The sequence below is a fragment of the Labrus bergylta genome, chromosome 23 (genome assembly GCF_963930695.1).
Source record: "Labrus bergylta chromosome 23, fLabBer1.1, whole genome shotgun sequence".
NCBI lineage: Eukaryota > Metazoa > Chordata > Actinopteri > Labriformes > Labridae > Labrus > Labrus bergylta.
Genome location: NC_089217.1, coordinates 7770991 through 7789523, shown reverse-complemented (window position 1 = coordinate 7789523; position 18533 = coordinate 7770991). Strand labels below are relative to the sequence as shown.

At 41.3% G+C, this 18533-nt stretch overlaps 2 protein-coding genes across 4 annotated transcripts; both read right to left on the bottom strand.

The window, feature by feature from the left end:
* Positions 1–372: 372 nt before the first annotated feature.
* On the bottom strand, positions 373–7376 carry cax1 (cation/H+ exchanger protein 1). Of its 3 annotated transcripts, none has more exons than XM_020653295.3 (20): positions 6931–7376; positions 5810–5986; positions 5568–5722; positions 5104–5212; positions 4871–4987; positions 4720–4781; positions 4412–4579; positions 4151–4336; positions 3592–3691; positions 3244–3385; positions 2934–3117; positions 2748–2847; positions 2536–2654; positions 2307–2344; positions 1959–2212; positions 1546–1682; positions 1270–1364; positions 1081–1159; positions 875–983; positions 373–750 (listed from the first exon to the last, which is right to left on the bottom strand). In XM_020653295.3, exons 1-20 carry the CDS (start codon positions 7001–7003, stop codon positions 677–679), a joined length of 2478 nt encoding a protein of 825 aa, XP_020508951.2. In that variant the 5' UTR covers positions 7004–7376; the 3' UTR covers positions 373–676. The 3 variants fall into 3 exon arrangements, with proteins under 3 accessions (XP_020508951.2, XP_020508960.2, XP_020508970.2); XM_020653304.3 differs by having other exon boundaries at positions 1546–1679; XM_020653314.3 differs by having other exon boundaries at positions 1546–1679; positions 2085–2212.
* Positions 7377–7723: 347 nt separating this feature from the next.
* smo (smoothened, frizzled class receptor) lies at positions 7724–16626 on the bottom strand. Its single transcript, XM_020652485.3, has 12 exons — positions 15769–16626; positions 14077–14276; positions 13699–13908; positions 13423–13595; positions 12662–12881; positions 12451–12574; positions 12215–12307; positions 11774–11882; positions 11172–11357; positions 10613–10761; positions 10228–10362; positions 7724–10116 (listed from the first exon to the last, which is right to left on the bottom strand). Exons 1-12 carry the CDS (start codon positions 16031–16033, stop codon positions 9503–9505), a joined length of 2478 nt encoding a protein of 825 aa, XP_020508141.1. The 5' UTR covers positions 16034–16626; the 3' UTR covers positions 7724–9502.
* Between the last annotated feature and the right edge of the window lie 1907 nt (positions 16627–18533).

The following is an 18533-nucleotide window of genomic DNA, read 5'->3' as shown; positions in this document are numbered from 1 at the left end:
GAGAATGCAGACTACAAGATGATTACATGCATGTCATTCGTCCTCTTATTTAAATGTGTGAATATCCAAAAGTAATACATTTCATCTTTATCACAAATCAAAATGTAAAAATCTACCCAGAATTTAAATATATACGGTATATATTTTGGCTTTCCTTATGCCCCTATTTATAGACAGGACACTGGACAGAGTCCGGCATCATGCAGAGTGGGGAACGACATGCGGGACAGGAGCCTACGGTCAGATCCAAACATAGGCCACCCACCAACCACTAGGCCACCGGCGCCCCACAGAATTAAAATCTTACATGAATCTTAGTGGTGTACATTCTGGTGAAGCACTGGTTAAAAATGGTTCTAATTGACAGCCATGTTTTATAAATCAATGCATTTATTATTTCCAATATAAATCGGATATTACATACAAAATTACATTCAACAAAGGGAACATGAGCGTTCGTTGTTTTTGACAGCTACAACAACCAGGATGTTCAATTACCAAAAAATAACACAGAGTAACATATATTTACAGATATAGTTTTTTAAGGCTCCACTGTTGTTTTTTTCCAACCTCAGTCTAATCTTTTTCCATCTTCTGTCCCACTGAACCCACACAAATACATTTTTTATTAGTGGCATTTTATTCTGAAGCCTCTGAGAATTTCTTGGCAGGCCGATCAACAAGAGCGAGGAGTTGGAGCGAAGAAGTAAAGAGCCAACAGGATGAGATATACCACCACTAGAGCAGTGCCTGCAAAGCCAAACAGTTGATCATTAGCTGCATGTCAAGCCTTAGATATGACTACATGTGGGATTTTCTTCTGCTAGACATTACTTCTGTTATTTGAATCCATGTTTGCGTCTTGAAAACTTACCCTGAAAGTAGTCACATTTTCCATCCATGAAAATGTAATTCACCAGGATGACACTGAAGATGCTCGCCCAGAGGTGAATGTCATTGAACACAAGCAGGAATCCAACATCCTGGGGAAACAATTCAAACCCAGTCAACATTCTAGTGATTGCATGATGCAAAAGATCTTTAAAACACTAAAAAAAAAAAAAAAAATGTGGCTCTTACATAGAAAGCATTGAAGAGTATGAGCAGGGGGATCTGGATCATGCAGACCTGCACAGCAATGCAACTCCCAACTTCAAGGCTATGGACCAAAGAAGTACAATGTTTATAAAATACTTACTTATGAGCTGTTCTATTACACATTGATAACAACATGTGGGAATTTGTTTTATTAAGACTAATCCTCAATACCTCAAGCTTATGTTGTTCTGTAATGCAAACTGGATCCCATTGACAATCTCAGGAAGCTCTGGCACCATGGCCAGCACTGTCACCCCAATGAAGTACTGCAGGAGGAATTGTGGTGTCAAATAACAACAGAAACATTACATAGTCACGCTTGAAAAACTTAATCCTTAATTCCTTTTTCATACTGTGAGTTTCAAAGCAAAAGAATGAAAAATGAAACTTAGGATATAAGAGGATTTTTCCCGTCCTCCTTAAAAAAAAAGACAGCAATTTAAATACTTGAGAGACGGTTGACTGCATCAGCATGGGTTCGATGTTCTGAGTGCAGAGGTCAGCGCAGGCGGCCATCAAAATTGTGGCAACAATCAGCACAGCGAGCGCTCTCCAGCGGGACCAGTGGACTACATGATGACCTGCTGATGACAAATACACTATAAGAACATACGTTTCAAGATTTATGACTTACCTCATTGATTGAGGATGTTTTTCTCCTCTTTCACATGCACCAACAAATGTGTCCTTCACCCTCACATGCTGAGGAGTGTTGGCATGCACTGCAAGGGGGAAGCTTTCCTTACATGCACAACCAGGTTAATAAAGCAGGCAGGGGGTTTCAAGATTTAAACTTCATTTCACCCATGAGATTAAAAAAAAAAAAAAACACGACACACACACCACAACCAACCACACACCTGTTGCAACCACCTGGCTGTTGGCAACAACGCTGGAATTAATGCAAGAGTTGTCTGCCAGGAGATGGCCAGTAGGGACCTCACCAGTGGGGTGGTAGGTGTTGACGCCCTCTTGTGTGTACTGACCGTGTGCATGGCCCCCTTGACCATCACTGATATGGATGTCATAGATGTGGGAATGTGTCTTCAGAGTGAAGATGAGGCCAATCAGGTATGCAGCAGGCAACAGCAAGGAAATAGTGTACACCAGGGGCCTAGAAAACATTGTTTGTACTCAATCATTAGTTAGAAAAGTCAATAAATGAATTTGAAGAGATGGTGAAATGTGTGCGCAGCATCAGGACTTACTCAATTTGAGACAGAATCAAATGCGGGTCAGTTTGACTCTGATGAACACAGAAAGGGGGGAAATTAGATTCAACCTTATTTTTTAAAAATATTTTTATATTAAATTCCTGTTGACCCATAAAGATCTTAACGACAGGAGGGATTATAACATGGCAGGACTGGAATTAAAAAGCATTCTTGTATAACTGCGATGAGCATATGGATATAGAGGTAAGGGAACAAAGCCCACCATGTCATAATGACAATCTTTGCAGACGAAGGGTACACTGCCATTTCCTGGAATATTGGTACAGCTTTCACACACCAGATTACCGAAAATCTTTGAGAAGAGTGTAGGAGCAAACACACCTATGGAAGATATTGAAACATAAGGATCAGTTAAAGACTTTTTAAATCTTTTTGTTCACCACAAATAGTTTGAAATGTGTTCAATGTGCATACCTCCTATGGATATGAACAGCAAAGCGGAGCTCACTCCTGCTGAACGACTGTTGAATCGCTGCTCCCTGTGTCTGATGCCCCCAATGATCATGCAGATACCCTGAGGAGTACACAAACACAGACTGTCACTGTGAGTTTAGAGTACGTGCATGAGCATTTGTGAGCATTTCCTTCTCCGTCCCTCACAGGTATGAACAGTATACACCCCAGCAGGGTGCCAGTGAGGGCAGCTTTTACGATCTCTTCATAACATTTGGTGCCTGCACGGACGCCCTGCAGCAAGGCCGAGATGTAAAACGTCATCTCTGTGATCGAGCCGAATGTTGCATTCACCACCGCTCCCACTGCAAAGTTACTCTGTGCAGAAATGCTGCAAAAAAAATAAAAAATAAATCGCCATTAAACCAACAATTGAATAAACTGTTATCCCCAAACTGTACTTTCTCGTTCATTCACAGATATCTATTGGCAACAATGCCAAAGAAAAAACCCTTACCTGGCTATACCCATGCCAATATAGTAGGAGAGTGGAATGATGGAGGTGATGGCTGTGGCAAACTTGGTTTCTGCGCTGACGTAAGTGTGATCATGGTCAGTGTAGCCATTAACCAGAGTGAAGAGTACGAGAGGAAGCAGGTCTGCAAGAAGCACGGTCTTAAGGAGAACAAATGGACCGAACAGAACTTCAACTCTCAGCTTATACAACTTTTATGAACTAGAAGTGCTGGCTTTTGCAGGAACTGTTTTTTTTTTTGTTTATATTTAAATGACCTTTTGGCTTTTTATAACAAGTTTTGTCCTGTTTTTCTGTGTCAATTTTAAACCATCGACCCAAAAAGGATACTGAGAGCAAAAATGTTGATTCCTTGCACAGTGTATTTGTAGTAATACACATTAAAGGCTTGATAACAGCATAAGACGACTCTGTTCTCACACTCCTGTGTCTGCAAAAGAAGAAACAACAACAAGTTACGATTCAAGTTTGTCGAGTTTGAGTTTTTGAGATATTTTCCCATGTTAATATAATATTCAAATGGTACTTTAAGCCATGACATTTGCTATTAAACGCAGCATGTCTTTCTAAAAACTAAATCCTGGTTATTCTGGCCTTCTGGGTAATCAAACCATGTTAATGGCAATTATCACAGAGAGTTTCTTTCTGTTGAAGTCTTTGAAATCTGTAAACACTGTGAGAGGAAAATCCGTCATTTGCAAATCAAAGCATAATGATGTACAGTTACTGCTACAACTGTCTTAAATGAGCCTTTATCAGTGCATTAGCTGCTAGAGCCATTATTCACACTGACATAGCAGTCATTCAGTTTTCTTTCACCATAGCTCATGAAGAGGCTATATTAAGTCTAGAGAATATAACCGTGATGAGCAGTGTGAGTATAGTGTACCTTTTCCACCTTGTGAACATGAACGTCCTCTGGTGCCATGAGGAGAACGGTGGTCAGCGTGCGAGCGTTCATTTTGGCAACAGGTATGGTGAAGACCAGCAGCCAGGAGAGCACACAGGCCAGGCAGTGGAACACACCCAGCACCGGGTAACCCAAGAGCAGCCAGACATACGTACTGAAACGACACTGCACAGAAGAAGAATTCACATCATCTACAAAGTTCAAATATTAGTGACCTTTCTTTGCCAGAAGTGATCTTACCCAGTGTTTCGAAGTCTTTCTAGCAGGCGGTTCTGGGACAGGGATCTCAACAGGGATTGGAGAAGACACCAGAAGAGGCGCCACATCTTTACTCTCCTCACTGTCCCTCTCCTCAGGAATGACGTCACACTTGGGAGGCTTAATAATGCATCTCCGAACTGCACTTGGCTGAATAAGGCAAAGGAAACAACAGGATAAGATGACAAAAATATTCACTGGTACAGTCTAATAAACATATTTCAGCACTTAAATATCTCAATGCTAAGATACAAAAAATGAAGACGCAAGGATACCGCATATGATATTACCTTTTCTACAGACTTTCCAAATGGCCAAATGAAGTAGCACGCCATCCGAAAACAAAGTTTGCCTTAAAAAGAGCAATAAAAACATAAACAGCATTACATTAAGCATTTGTGGAGAATCTGTAATACGCAAGAGTGAGGCAAGCATACGCACCATAAGGTGCACCAAAGATAGTTAGAAACATCAGTGGGCAAATGAGGAAGTAGATTAAAGACATCCACCATCCAAATAAGATTACATAAAATATATTCCCGAAGGAGACCATGGAGCCTGAAAGAAAGAAGAAGAAGAATTACAAATTAAAGCTTTACCCATACAACTGTTATTTGTCTGCATGAGTATGTGGGTCCTCTGAAGTCCAAAGAAACAAAAATGAGGAAAAATACCATCCCGAGGCTTCACAATGCTAAGATCAGAATGGAGCTCTTTGATGATCTCTGATTGGTCTTCAATGGGTCTCTCCGTGACATTCATCTTCCACTTTCGGAAGCCAAACTGAAGAAAGAGGGATTTAAAATGTGTTACCCAGACATTCAGTGAGAAATGGAACTTAAACATGATCTTTCAGAATGAAACATTAGAGTTCAATGGGTTTGAAAGTAGTCCGTTCAGAAATAGTGAATTACTCCATGAGACAATGATGTGGTGAGAAGAAGAACAAATAACGCCACCTCCATCTTTAAAGCTGGACTGTATGTCTCCTTTCAAATTGTGAGCACTTCTTTAACTTTAAGTTGGTTCTTGGCTGTTTTTTTCTTTTCAAACATCCCCACAGCTTTAAAATAACTCCAAATTTTGACCCCTGCAATTCATTTGAATGCTGATGAGGTGCACGGTCGACATAGCCCACCTTGTAGTTGTTGGCCTCCCTGTGAGCCTCCACCTCATTCTCAGCTCTGATCGTTGTCTTTGAGGTGCCTTCATGCCAGCCCTCTTCTCCATACCGTGACGGAGTCAATCGAACCCCTCGGGATGGAGTGGACCGGGCCGAGGCGCCGTGTCCTCCTGTGCAGAGCAAAAAAAATGTGAGCACAAAACTCTTCCACTGGGCAAGATTTACAAGTAGGAGCCATGATACTTGTTTGGATATACCTCTGTGGACGGTGAGGAAACATTTGGGTGTGTAGTGGCAGAAGTGGTGGTTAGAGGCATCAGGGGAGGGCGTCTCAACTGCACCGAGCTCTGGATGCTGGGGGCCAACTCTGAACCAGTCAGTTTGGGACTTTTGCCTCGGAAACCGGGGATGCTGCTCAGGATCTAGACAGTTCTCTTATAAAGATGAGTAACAGATTAAGGAAAATATTGACTAAAGTATATTTGACACTTCAGCAGTGAAAAAAGCTTGAAATGATACATATGATGATACTGTGTGTGTGTGTGTGTGTGTGTCTGCATGGGAGGTGTGGAGATTGACCCTTTGCCAGGAACAACGCCCTCCCGCTAACTTGGAAATGTGTGTGTGACTAACAAAAACCTCCTGAGAGTCATGCAGGGTACCACCTCACCCCCCCTACTCTGTACACTACCGCCTGCCACGACCGATCACATTATCAATGCATTGCTACACATGGAGCTATGAAAACTTAGTGCACTGTGTTATGCTTTGAAATTAAAAATAAAAGCATGCTGGTTACGCTGTATAAAGTTGATCTGCTTGCTTATAATGTTGTCTTTCTGGATCTGACTTTATACTAATCACTGTCGATTCCCATGTCCATTAGTTTATCAAAGAGAACAATGATGCAGGAGAGAGCTGATGTGGAAACTAAAAGCCCTTAGACATGAAGAAATAACATCTTTCAACTACACAGATCTCTCAAAAACTAATGTGAGATTTCCATTTCATTATAAAATTGGCTGCAATTTTTGGGGAGATGAGAACTAAAAAGGTCAGAAGAGTCAATTCAGGATCGAGTTATTTGAGACTCTCACACATAAATGAATAACGGTGTAGGAGTACACTGTCCCTGAAAGTCAAAGAAAACTAAAGGGTGTATTTTTTTGTTTAGTTAAACAGGGGAACGGTCGGCAGCACAGGTGAAATGAATAAACGCACTTAGGATTCAAGTCTAAGGCAAAATCAGAATAATAAAAAGACAAAGAACATTTGGAGAACTCTGTTAAAGTGGGGTTTTCTTTCAGTTGTGAAGGAGACAAAAACACCTCCTGTTGAAGTGCTGTTGAATGGAGGTCAAGCAGCAGCTGAGTCTCACCTGATTCAGCCATGGATCTCCTCCGCAGGTTCTCCACATCGCCAGGCATCACTGGAGACTTCTGGTTCGACATTCTTTTCTTCTTTTTTTTCCACCCCCGCCCCCTAAGTATCAGTCTTGTACTATCTGAGCATCAACAGTGCAAGGCTTCCTTAGGTCTGTGTGGTGATGTCTGTCACCGGCTGACCACCACGTCGTTTGACTCCAAACAAATAGGCTACGATGGGAGAGAGGGGGTGGGGACAATCTCACTGAGTTCACAACACACAACATGGAACTGGAACTGTTATTTTATTCTTGCATTTTCAGCTTTCCCACTTTAGTTGTTTGAACACAGGTAGGCCTAACAAGTTATATTCCGAATCTTTTGAAATTTAGAAAAAAAAACAACAGCATATTTCAGAATTCAAAACTGTAGCGCTCCTAGTGGTAGAGTTATAAGACACTGCAGAATGAAGTGCAACTTTTAGTCCTAATTTGAAACCTCAGGTGTGACGTCTTTTAATTTGTCTCTCAAGTTGCGTCACTTTTTCCCCCTCATACATACATGCAAATGTTTCTTAGACATAAGTCAAATATTAATGTTTTATTTTGTAAGATAGTTTCAGAGACATTGACATATAGCCTACAGATCTTTTTTTTTTGTTAATACCTTCAGGCACAGTCAGAGCCATTGTCAAAGGAGCTTCAGGGGAATGAGGCTTTGTACATGAGGTGCTGTGTGATGCAATCGTAATATTTGACAGGTTCAAGTGCAAATGTGTGAAATAAAGCAAAGCACTGAAACAAAAACTGTTAGGGGTTATTACTTTTATTGACATAAAAGAAAGTACAGCTGCAAAGTCAAAGTGACAGTAAACCTTTTTTGTTTTTTTAAAACACAGTCGGGATAAAGACAAACAAGGCCAAATGGTGTATATCAATAAAAAGCTTACAAAACTGAATGCATCACTTTTCAAAGCAGGATATTTGAAAAATAATTCAAACATAATCTTCATTAAATGTTCAGCTATTCTGTATTCTTTTTACCAAACCAACTGTGTTGTTGAATTTGTAGTAGTGTGCTATCTAAAACATAAATAAACATCAACATAACTGGACACAAACTGACTTTCAATGGAAAAGAATATGTCTGCACTGTAGCATCATTTATCCATACTGACTTTACAATAACATTTATGGGTGAAAGTTTGGTTACAGCACAAGCACAGTGACAACTTTTCATAACTGTAGACTCTTCCCTTTTTATTTCATTTTATCAGCAGAGTGATCAAGTGATTGATATATAAATCTGTACAAATAATACCCTTACTGAGGATTCTATGAACATCCTATATACAGTACACACACATAGAAATAGAGAGCAGAACATGGAAACATTTAGAAACAAAGTAAAGTAACCTGTAACTTCTAAGTCCACTGCAGTCTAAAACACATCATACAAAAAGATTTTCAACTGGTAAGCACATATGAAGCCCAGTCAGGAGTGAATATGTACATCAGATACATACAAGTAGAAATACTGCTATAAAAAAATAACACTTTAGACAAAGCTGTACAAAAAGAAACTCTGTGTGGACATTCACAAAGAGAACTCATTGAGAAAAAGATGGCCATTTGAGTCTTCTTCTCAAGGAAAAGAATAAGCACATTGTCGGCTTATTGCACCAGGCAACAGAGTGCAAAAAATACTTTGTTTCATGCCAGCAACTGTGATATACCAAAATACAAAAAAGTCACTTAAAAGACATAGAAGACGTGTTGTTGTTTCAGGCCTACAGTAATGGAACTTTTCGCCCTGCTGCAGTCATTTAAAGGTGTACTTAAAGATTCAACAGAGCACACTTTCAGTAGACTAGATAAACCAGAGAGGGCACCAGGTAATGCTGAGTACTATTGTATTAAGTTATTCTAATAGGAAAATGGAGAGTACCTCAAGTTTATTGTAACACAAGTTATGATTTAAGTGGAGAGACATAAATGAGCTCGACTTAACTTAAAATCTGATACAGAAGGAGAGTATGGGCCTTTCTTTTATCTGTATGGTCTTCTGTGTAGGTCTCATTTGACTGTTTTTGGACAGTATACATCATACAAGAGCTGTCAGTCAAATATTAAAGATTATAACCAACTTTAAAGAGTTTTATGGACGACCAACATCTTCAAATGTCCTGTTATTCAAAAACAAGATGGCTGTTTCAATTCATAATTGTATTCTTGACACCTTAACTGATGAATGCATGGGGGGGGGATTCAACGTCGAAATATTTTTGTTTCAAGCCATGTAAAGTTTAGCTGCCTCGTTTGTCTTGTCATCATGGAGTTGCCTTTTGAATTTTATTTTGGGACCAAATATAGTATAAAAATATTTTCCCCATAACTTATTCACATCATATTTCAGCTTTGTCCCTTTTCTTTTAAAAAAACAAAATCAGAAAATGGACCAGCTTAGTTCCATCTTTCCCTCTTAGCGGAGAGGATTCGGTGCACGTCAGTAAGAGTTTGAAAGTTTCCAGCACTTCTTGTAGCTTACTGTCTGTGTACCACAAAGTCAAATGTTGGTGATTTGCTCTTAGAAGTCAGAGTCCGCATCCATGAGCTCCGCCTCCATCAGATTGGTCCGGGAGTGAACGGGCCCATAACCGGTCCTCCGACTTGCCGGTACCCGAGCCACATGGGCCATCCTCTCTGAAAGCCCATCTGTGCGATCCATCTCTCTGGGGTAGCGGGAGGAACCACTGGGCTGCCAGGTGGAGGCTGAGGGGGGGCAGCGGGGGCCAAGACCCAGATCCTCCGGGCGATCGTCGTAGGTTAAAGGGTTAGAGAGCCGGTGGCTGCGGCCATGGCTGTTCGAGCTGCTCTGGTATTGTGGGTAGGGACCCCTCTCCTCACAAGACAAGGGGTGGGAGGGCTGGAAATCTGGGAAGGACCCTGGCAGAACTTCCTGCTCCATCTTCTGCTGATGCCGCAGGTTTGCCACCAGACTCGGGTGGGTTGGCAGTTTGGGGAGGCGAGGCACCGAGCTTCGTCCAAACTCACGCTGGCGGTAAGCGTGGTGGTCCACCATCTCCTCCTCCGGACGCACCTCCTTCCTCCTCTTCTTCTTCTTCTTTTTCCTCTTTATCATCTCTGGGGAAATCTCAGCTTCAACCATCCACAGCCGGTTCCTCTCCTCTGGAGGGGGCACTGGGGGCAAAAAAAAAACAAAAAACAATAATAGATGCTCTGATAGAAAGAAAAGGGCAAAGGAGGGAAGTGGGGGAAAAAAAAGGAATGAATGGGAGTTTGAGATCTTACCTGGTGTACCGGTAGGAGTCACAGAAATGTCCTGCGGCAGGATGGCACCTCGCCTGGCAACCATCTTGGTCACATGCTGCGCCCAGGCTGAGGACATGTCATTCGATGGCTCATTCAGCTCAAAATTAATTCCAGCTATGAGAAACACAAGAAATACTCAAATCAGGACAGCTTTATATGCAACATATAAAACTCTGAACTGTTGCAAGTTAAACAAGCACAGCAGCCACAGAAGCCCTGAAGAAACTGTTTCTGACACGATCGTCACAAGATATAATCCAAAAAATGTGACGCAGTTACAGTTATTGACCACACGGTGGAAGTATACAAACATCACCAGACCATCGCCTCAAGCGTTTCCTTCTTCCCTCCAAATAATACTCACCCACTGGACCATCATGGGACACCGTGTGCATGCTGAATGACAGCTCCTTCTCTGGGTCCTTGTGAAGCTCCTTCCTCATCGCGAAGGCTTTTGCGATCATCTTGCTCTTTTTGATCCTCTTTGGTTCATTGTCGCTGCGTCCGATTATCCTGTCCCAAAACGTAATCATTTAACGTCACTCAAGTTCAAACGGATCATTCCCGGACGCCTTCAATACTGTGCCTTTTTTTTTTTTTTTTTTTTAAACAGAAGGAGAACAGCCTTTGCATAAAATCCAAGTCATATTGAGCCCATGTGAGCACAGTTACAAAAGCCGGGATTAACACTGCAAACTGGTTGAATAGAAAAGACACTTAAACCATCCTGCCAGGAAATCTGTAAAACCATACATGAACGTGATTAGATCATGACCAGTAAAAATACATGGATGTAGACATTTGAAAGGAGTACTTGAAGGCTGCAAATATGCCTAAAAAAAAGACAATCTTAGTTATCTGTTTGTTAAAGTACGGCTAAAGCCACACATATCACTTCTAATGTTCACTCAATGTATTCTTACCTGCACCAGGTCCGCTTCCAGATGAGGATGGTGGCCTTGGTCCAGACCCAGGTGCTCATAGCGATTCCAGTCCCAAACATGGAGAACAGGTTGATTTTCTCCACCATCAGGCTGGGACGGTTCTTTATGGTGCACTCTGGGATCGGCTTGTTGGTCTTGGAGGCGATTGTCACGTTGGCTTCACACCTGTTGACAAAAAGTCCCAGAGATGATCGGCCTAATGCCTCCACCAAGTTCCTCCCACACCTTCTGCGTACATGACGGAGCTATATTCAAATGCTGGATCTGGTACATAGGAGAGTCTTTTCACATGTGAGGGCAGGAAAGAGCAGTTTACATTTTTGAGGCTAAATTAATTCCAGCCCAGCCAGTGTCAACACTGTGGGGAAATAGGGCTGCATTCACCGCTGGAGGCTGAGAGGTTGAGCAGCGGTTTGGAGCCTCAGCAGCATCAATTTGAGGATTTCTGTATGGATGGTTTAGCTATTAAGTAGTTCTGGTCCAAGCAGGTGTAAACCATTGCTGCTATGCCATGTAGAAATGAGGAAGGAGACTGTAGACATTTCTGGATTTTTTTAAAATGTACTTTAAAAAAAACTTACAGCACATATTCTCTGAAGCTCCTCTCCCATTCAGCCTGGTTAAAGAAATCGTAGAAATGGCAGCCGAAGGTGATAAGAACAAAGCCAAAAGCGAGAAAGCCAAATATACCTGACAAAGAGGAACAGAACAAATGAGAGGTTTGATATCAGACACCTTACAGTACTCATGATAGGCTTCATAACAAGGTCTATAAGAGTTTGTTTGGAAAATGTAGTGTAAGCGATAAACGTTATTGTAAAATAACAATCTTTATTTTTGTAGTTAAAAATACTTAAACTGTTGATTACAGCTCAAAATGATGAGCAGTGGATCAGAAGACGTGCTGCCACAGACTCTTTCAATCTTGGATTTCTTCACCGAACACTTAGTTTGTCTCCCGTATCCTAACCAGGAGAGTTTCTACTTTAACCCCCCTCTAGATGTAAAAGAGAAGAACATACCGAGTCTCAGCATGGTCTCATTGATTTTGCTGGCTGCTTTCTCACTTAGTAGTCCTGGGTGGTTACTCTTAATGGAAAACAAAGTCATCACACCTAAAAAGAGGAATATACTGGATGAGTTGTTGTTGGTAAAACATCAAGTACAGAAGTGGAAAGGTCTAGACTACTTGGCTTCACTGAAAAACAAGCCAACACAGAGCTACTTTAAATGTGTGTCTGATTTTTAGGTTCCTCACCTCGAATGAGGAAGTAGCCACCAACAACCAGCACCACTCCAATAGGAGCCAGCACAAAGCCAGCACGGTATCTGTAGTTTTTGTAGCCCACAAAACAGATCCCACTCACTGAGTCTCCATCCACCTGTGGAGCCAAACAAGACAACACATCAGACACAGGATTGGGTCATCACACTGAAAATATTTGATTGTTTATATCTGGATTTCAAACCTCAGCAATAGCGAGGATGGCTACAGTGAGGACGAAGGGAATGGACCAGGTGACCATGTGGAAGTAGGAGGTTCTGCCGGACAGCGGCTGGTGAGTGGTGCCGAGTGCTTTGAACGACGTGTGCCAGGCGTAGGTCAGCATGACGAACCAGATCACACCCGACATCAGGGAGTAGTACACGATGATGAAGATGGTGACACACGAGAGCGTCTCAGAAGACCTGCAGAGGCAAACGCGACATGAAATTTATTAGGATGTCTAGTGAAGTTAAGTTTTTTATTTTTCACACAAATATACTGAACACATGAAGAAATATGAAGACGTGTGTGTGGGTGTGGTTGAAACCCATAAATAGCTTGTATGAAACTACACCTAAGAGACATTTACAAGGTAACACAGGTACACAAAATCCCCAGAACACAAATATCAGAGATATCCAAGAACATGAACAAAAAAAGTCAGAAATCTGTTTGGATTTGTTCCAGATTCATCAAATATTTTCAATAGAAGGACATTTCTAAATCTCCTTGTCCGTGTACACACACAGAACTCTGAGTCGACAAGCTCATGCTTTGACATTTGATTGGAAACTGAGAAACAGAAGAGGAGGATTAAGATTGTAGCATGTCTAGTTAGAAAATACCTGGATTTGAGACAGAGAGTGTCAAAGTATGATTACTGGTTAAGGTATGACCAATCAAATCAAATCCAGATAAGTATGATCCAGTCTCACAACCCATCAGTTGAACTCCTGTACTTACGAGGGCTCCCCGAGTCTCATGGTGTTGTCGCTCTTGCACACGATCTCCTCCCGTGCTCCGTCCAGGAACTGAGCCAGCCAGCCGATACTGCCCACAAAGAAGCAGGCGTTGATGTAGAAGAGGATGACAGCCGGGTAACGGTTGGAGTTCTTCCAGTCGGCAAGAAATGTAGCCTGAATGTGAGGATGTTTTAAAAGTTAGAGGAGGGTTCAAAAGTTAGCTTTCTGTATATAAAACTATTATAACTGATTTCTGGGTACTGTAGTTTCATCTCACCAGTGTGAAGAAGGTGCAGAGGAGAGTGATGGTGGCAAAGTAAGCGATGTAGGCGTGCATGTCATTGTGTTCCTCCTCTGTGAACAGAGGGTTGTCACATTGGATGCCGCAGCCCTCCACGTCTTTGTACCAGCTCGACTGAATGTCTGTTTTCACCAGAGGAGCCTCACACTGTCCTGACGTGTTGAACTTCAGCTTCTGTACCTCATTCTGCACAAACACACAGATCAATCAATCATTATTTGTATCGTGCCAATTCATAACAACGGTTATCTCAAGACGCTTTACAAAAGAGCACAGCAGAGATGAGATTCAATGGAATCTAGTCTGGAGATCGTGCAGCAATATCACAGCTTATAACGTAACAGCAGAGCGTACCGAGCAGCCCAGAGGGAAATGGTCACATTTGAGGAAGTTGGGCCAGCCTCTCTCCCGGTCCACGATGCTGCAGGGCCGACGTGTAGCCAAACACAGATTCTGACTGGGGAGCTCCACTCGGCCGTTCTCACATTTGGGCATATAGACGGCACAGAGCAAAGGCTGGATGACCGACCAACACCGAGGAGCGTTACGCAAACCTAAGACAGGAAAAGCAATAACAAAGAAGTTGGTCAATATGTGGGTAAAACATTATAATCCTTGTACTTAATTGTTTGACAATGCTGTCATCCACATTATTACAGGTTATGACTTCCTGAGTTCATCTGTAATTACTTTATTTTACAGAGCGGTTCAGTATTTCTTAATGCAACAATAGCCGTTTAATCAATCTGTCAATTAAAAAGGAAAATATCATCAAAAACTGCCATTGATTTCCTGAATTCAGCTGCTCTGGTGTGAGGATTTCATCACAGGGACTCTTAATATTACAGAAAAGAATCTGCAGTTTGGCTGATAAGAAAATAGAATGATGTTTCTGGGCTATTTTTTTTGGCCTATTTTTTTTTCAATGAAAAGAAAACTAAGATTTTGAGGAATAAATCCGAAAAAAATATATTTTTGTCACATTTAACATGAAATACATCTTCATGTTCTTGCTGCCATTTGTAATCCATATAGTTAGCACAGTACTCATTTTTAACACACTGAAACAACAGTTAAGAGAAAGTAACAACATTATTAATCTAAGCTCCATCATCTTAATGATGCTGTGCTTAATTAAACATGTATACACTGAATACAGTTCTGTCAATCGTTTTGTGTTAAACAGGAGAATAAACAAACCAAGGCTCCTGAGCACTAAACGTCATCAGGTGTGTGTTTCCTGTGAGTATGACAGATCATTACAGATCATCAAGTCTTCTAACAGATGATCTAAAAAGCTTTTCTACCTGAGATTCTCCTTTTGTCTCATGGCTAACACCTATGAGTGATTCCTTTTGTTGCCTTTAATGGCTCTTAACCTCTTCATTTCCAGTTAGGGGCCTCACTTCCTGCTCATCATAGCCCATTGTTAGACCATTATTATCACATCCAGACAACACAATAAACACTCACTTAGCCCACTATAAAGTCATCCAAATGAAATAATTTGGATTTTGTGGGTCAATTTAACACCAATACTTATCTTTTTTTTTTTTTTTTTACAGATACAGACAAATCAAGTCGACTTGAGTATTTAATATAACTCCAAAACGGTCTCATGGACAGTCATTGATTTATTGTGAAGTTATACTTGTTATACTTACTCATTAACAAGTTTAGATTCCAGTCTGTCACGTTCACATTTTATAAATCATAATTATGAGACATTTTTAACCAGATATAATAAAGAGACTGAACGCTTAGTTATCGTAGGCACTTCATACTGTACGGTGGTCAATGACTGATCTGTCGTGAAATATTATATTCAACTCAAACTTTCGAAACTGGAAGGTCCTGTTTCCATTTCCATTAAAGCTATGGTCATTTCGGTACAGTAGGTGGATGCTGTTCTCTTGTGCACTGTGAAAGGATTCATCAAATCTTGCACTCTTTTAGCAGCTCTGTGTGTTTATCAGTTTTTTCCACAATCAAAACAACCAATCATGGAGCATCTTTAAGTCTTTATTTGGATCCATGAACACTTACCAGACCACATGGTCAACTTCTCAAAGGCATCTTCTTGGGTGCTGGAGTCCTCCGCCAGGATCAGAGATGTATGTGTGTATGGTAAAGGCGATCCCAGACATGTGTTGTATTTCAGAGCTTCACAGGTTGTTGTTTTCTTGCACTGATCCTCGAAGATGGTCCCATTCGGAGACAAAACTGCCCCGGAGCCAGAGATCCAGGCAGCCCAGAGGGAAAGCATCCCGTAAAATCCAACAATGGGGCTCCTGCGAGCCTGGGAAGACATCTTGGGAGAGAGAGTATAACTGTGCACAGATGAGATTACTTTGTATCCTATCGCTTCACTTATGCCGCGTCCACGGTCAATGATCGATTACGTTTTCTTCATTAGATTTTAAGAAGGTTTCCAAACTCTGCATGCTGAGTGGAAACAGCCTTAAAGTTGTCTCGCAGTCCTCCCAAACTTTTTTACTCTGCACTTCTCGTCCGATCCTTGCGAGATCTCCCAGAATTCCTTCATTATCCAGATTCCAAAAGCTCCAAGAAGTCATGAAAAACGCGACGAACACTTTCAATCGGATTCTTTAAATGTTGTTTTGAGGTATTTACGCTGGGTAAGAAAGGGAACCAGGCCGAGAAAGTTGTAAATTCGCCCTCCCCCCACCTCCAAAAAACTTGCCATGAAAAAGTCTGGATCTCTGTAATAGGATCTCTCTCTCAGACGCACCACCCCTTTTTTTTTTTTCCACAGCCCCCCTTTTACTCTGACAGAACAATAAAATGATAGAATATCCTGAACCTCTCTCAAGAATGGATCTTTCTCCCTGTGAGGTGTCCGATGAGATGTTCCCGAGGCTGACTTGTGTTCAGAGCTGCAGCTCAATCACACTGTCTTTTTTTTTTTTTTTTTTTTTTTTTTGTGTGGCTCTGGTATGCACATGGTGGGGGAGAGCCTGAGCAACAAAACTTCCCCTCCCATCCCCCCTCTCTTCAAGTGGAAGAATGTGCCTTATGGCAGGCCTTCCCAAAAGTTTCTCATCTCAAGGACCTCCAAAAACAACACAGACCCCCATATGATGAAGCTCAGATCTGTGTGGTGGATCACACACCTGTAGATCTTCTACATGTCCACACAATCTGCTGCTTCTCATTTCACCAAAGCCCTCCAGGTGGTCCTCTGAACTTTTTAAGAGATTTTGGATCTGCCTATAACGCAGAAGCTACAGTGGTCAATGATTCAAATGAATCTAAATGTAAGTGCCCTTAGAATGCGTCCAAACTCATTTCAAATGGTGTTGCTACTACAGAATGAGCTTTTTTTTAAAAATCATTTTGGCATTTAATAGAGTTCACAGCTGCTCAGGAGGCTATAAATATTCAAACTGTTTTAAAAAACCTAAAAATTCTACATTAAAGAGGAGAAATTCTTACAATAAATCAGATTATATAAATCTATTTACATACAGTCTTTTGTATGAACGAAAGCAGAATGTCGCTCTAACAGTCAAATGTTTTTATAATAAAGGTAAAGAAATGCATATCATTATTTTTGACACATACACATAAATACATCTATATCAAACTCTATTATTATCACGTGTCATTTGTCTGTCAGCTCATTGTTTGATTTGATCAAATAGATGTAGTTGTTTTGGTGCAGTTTTGTTTTTACTGAGTATGATGACGCTCTTTGCCTAAAGATGGGAGGCGTAAAGCTTAACCATTATTAGTTATTATGTATGATGAATAACATAGGGATTGAGGTATAGTTTTGAATAGTTCTTGCATGGGTTGTTTGTGTGAGTATTTTGTATGTGTGGGAGGGAGGGGACAGTTAATAACTCAAATCTGTCCAGTCCTTTGGGAAAGGCATAATGGACCAGGCTTCCGCTGGTTAAAGAGGCTGCAGGAACCTTTCAAACCTGCTTCAAATACAATACATGAAGAGTGAATCTGAGTTCTTATCATTATGATTTAGTGAAGTTTGTTTTCAAGTTCTTGAATTTGCACATTTACAGTTTAAAAAAAAACAAACCTCTAACTGCTCAAATCTCCCCCCTTGTGCTGTTGTTATCGCATTAATTGGACAGTGCACTTGTGGTATTCGCATGGCTGCAGATGCTTTGTTTCTCCCCCGGTGTTCCGAGAGTAAATCTGGGTTAACTCTGCTCCCTCCTCTGCATGTGTGTGTGTGTGTGTGTGTGCCTGTCTGGGCCTCCTTGAAATCCAAAGCAACATGGCCGCCTGAGTGAGTCAGAGGCAAAAAACCAGAGACCACACACAGAGCAACAGTTTGGTCCAACACACGCACACACACACACACACACACACACACAGCTAACTATCACTTTTACATTAAACTCAGATGCTTCTACCACATTAAAACACGTCACAGCTTGGCTATTATAAACAATGTTCTTCTCCTTTACTCCAACAGATTATGACTGTAGATTTGCGTCATGTGCTGAAAGGGAAAATCCCAGTAAGGTTTGTGTTACTGCAACTTCAAACTAACACAGAAATGTCATGTTTGGATTGTGGACTTGCGTCAAAGGCTGTTCAACATGCAGGATCGAATCTCCTCCAAAAGATTTCAGGCGTCAGGTTTCAGGCGGGGGGAATGTCTCATAAGACAGGACTTCATTTGCCGGGAGGAGATGAGAGGTGCTGGTTTATGCTGCAGATACCTGAGGTGTTGAAGAATGAAGGTGTCACCAACGAAATGAGAAGCTTAAAAGGATTTTGCATTGATGATACATGAAGATTCAGTACTGAGATTTACATCT

Excerpts from the sequence above, each read along its gene's own strand:
- smo (XM_020652485.3), bottom strand. The coding sequence starts at position 16,033 with ATGTCTTCCCAGGCTCGCAGGAGCCCCATTGTTGGATTTTACGGGATG. Across the intron at positions 13,596-13,698 it reads TCTGCACCTTCTTCACACTG|GCTACATTTCTTGCCGACTG; the intron begins GTGAGATGAAAC and ends CCTCACATTCAG. Across the intron at positions 10,762-11,171 it reads TGGAAGCGGACCTGGTGCAG|GATAATCGGACGCAGCGACA; the intron begins GTAAGAATACAT and ends GTTTTGGGACAG.
- cax1 (XM_020653295.3), bottom strand. The coding sequence starts at position 7,003 with ATGTCGAACCAGAAGTCTCCAGTGATGCCTGGCGATGTGGAGAACCTG. Across the intron at positions 3,692-4,150 it reads ATGTTCACAAGGTGGAAAAG|ACACAGGAGTGTGAGAACAG; the intron begins GTACACTATACT and ends CTTCTTTTGCAG. Across the intron at positions 1,683-1,958 it reads CAGCCAGGTGGTTGCAACAG|CAGGTCATCATGTAGTCCAC; the intron begins GTGTGTGGTTGG and ends ATTTGTCATCAG.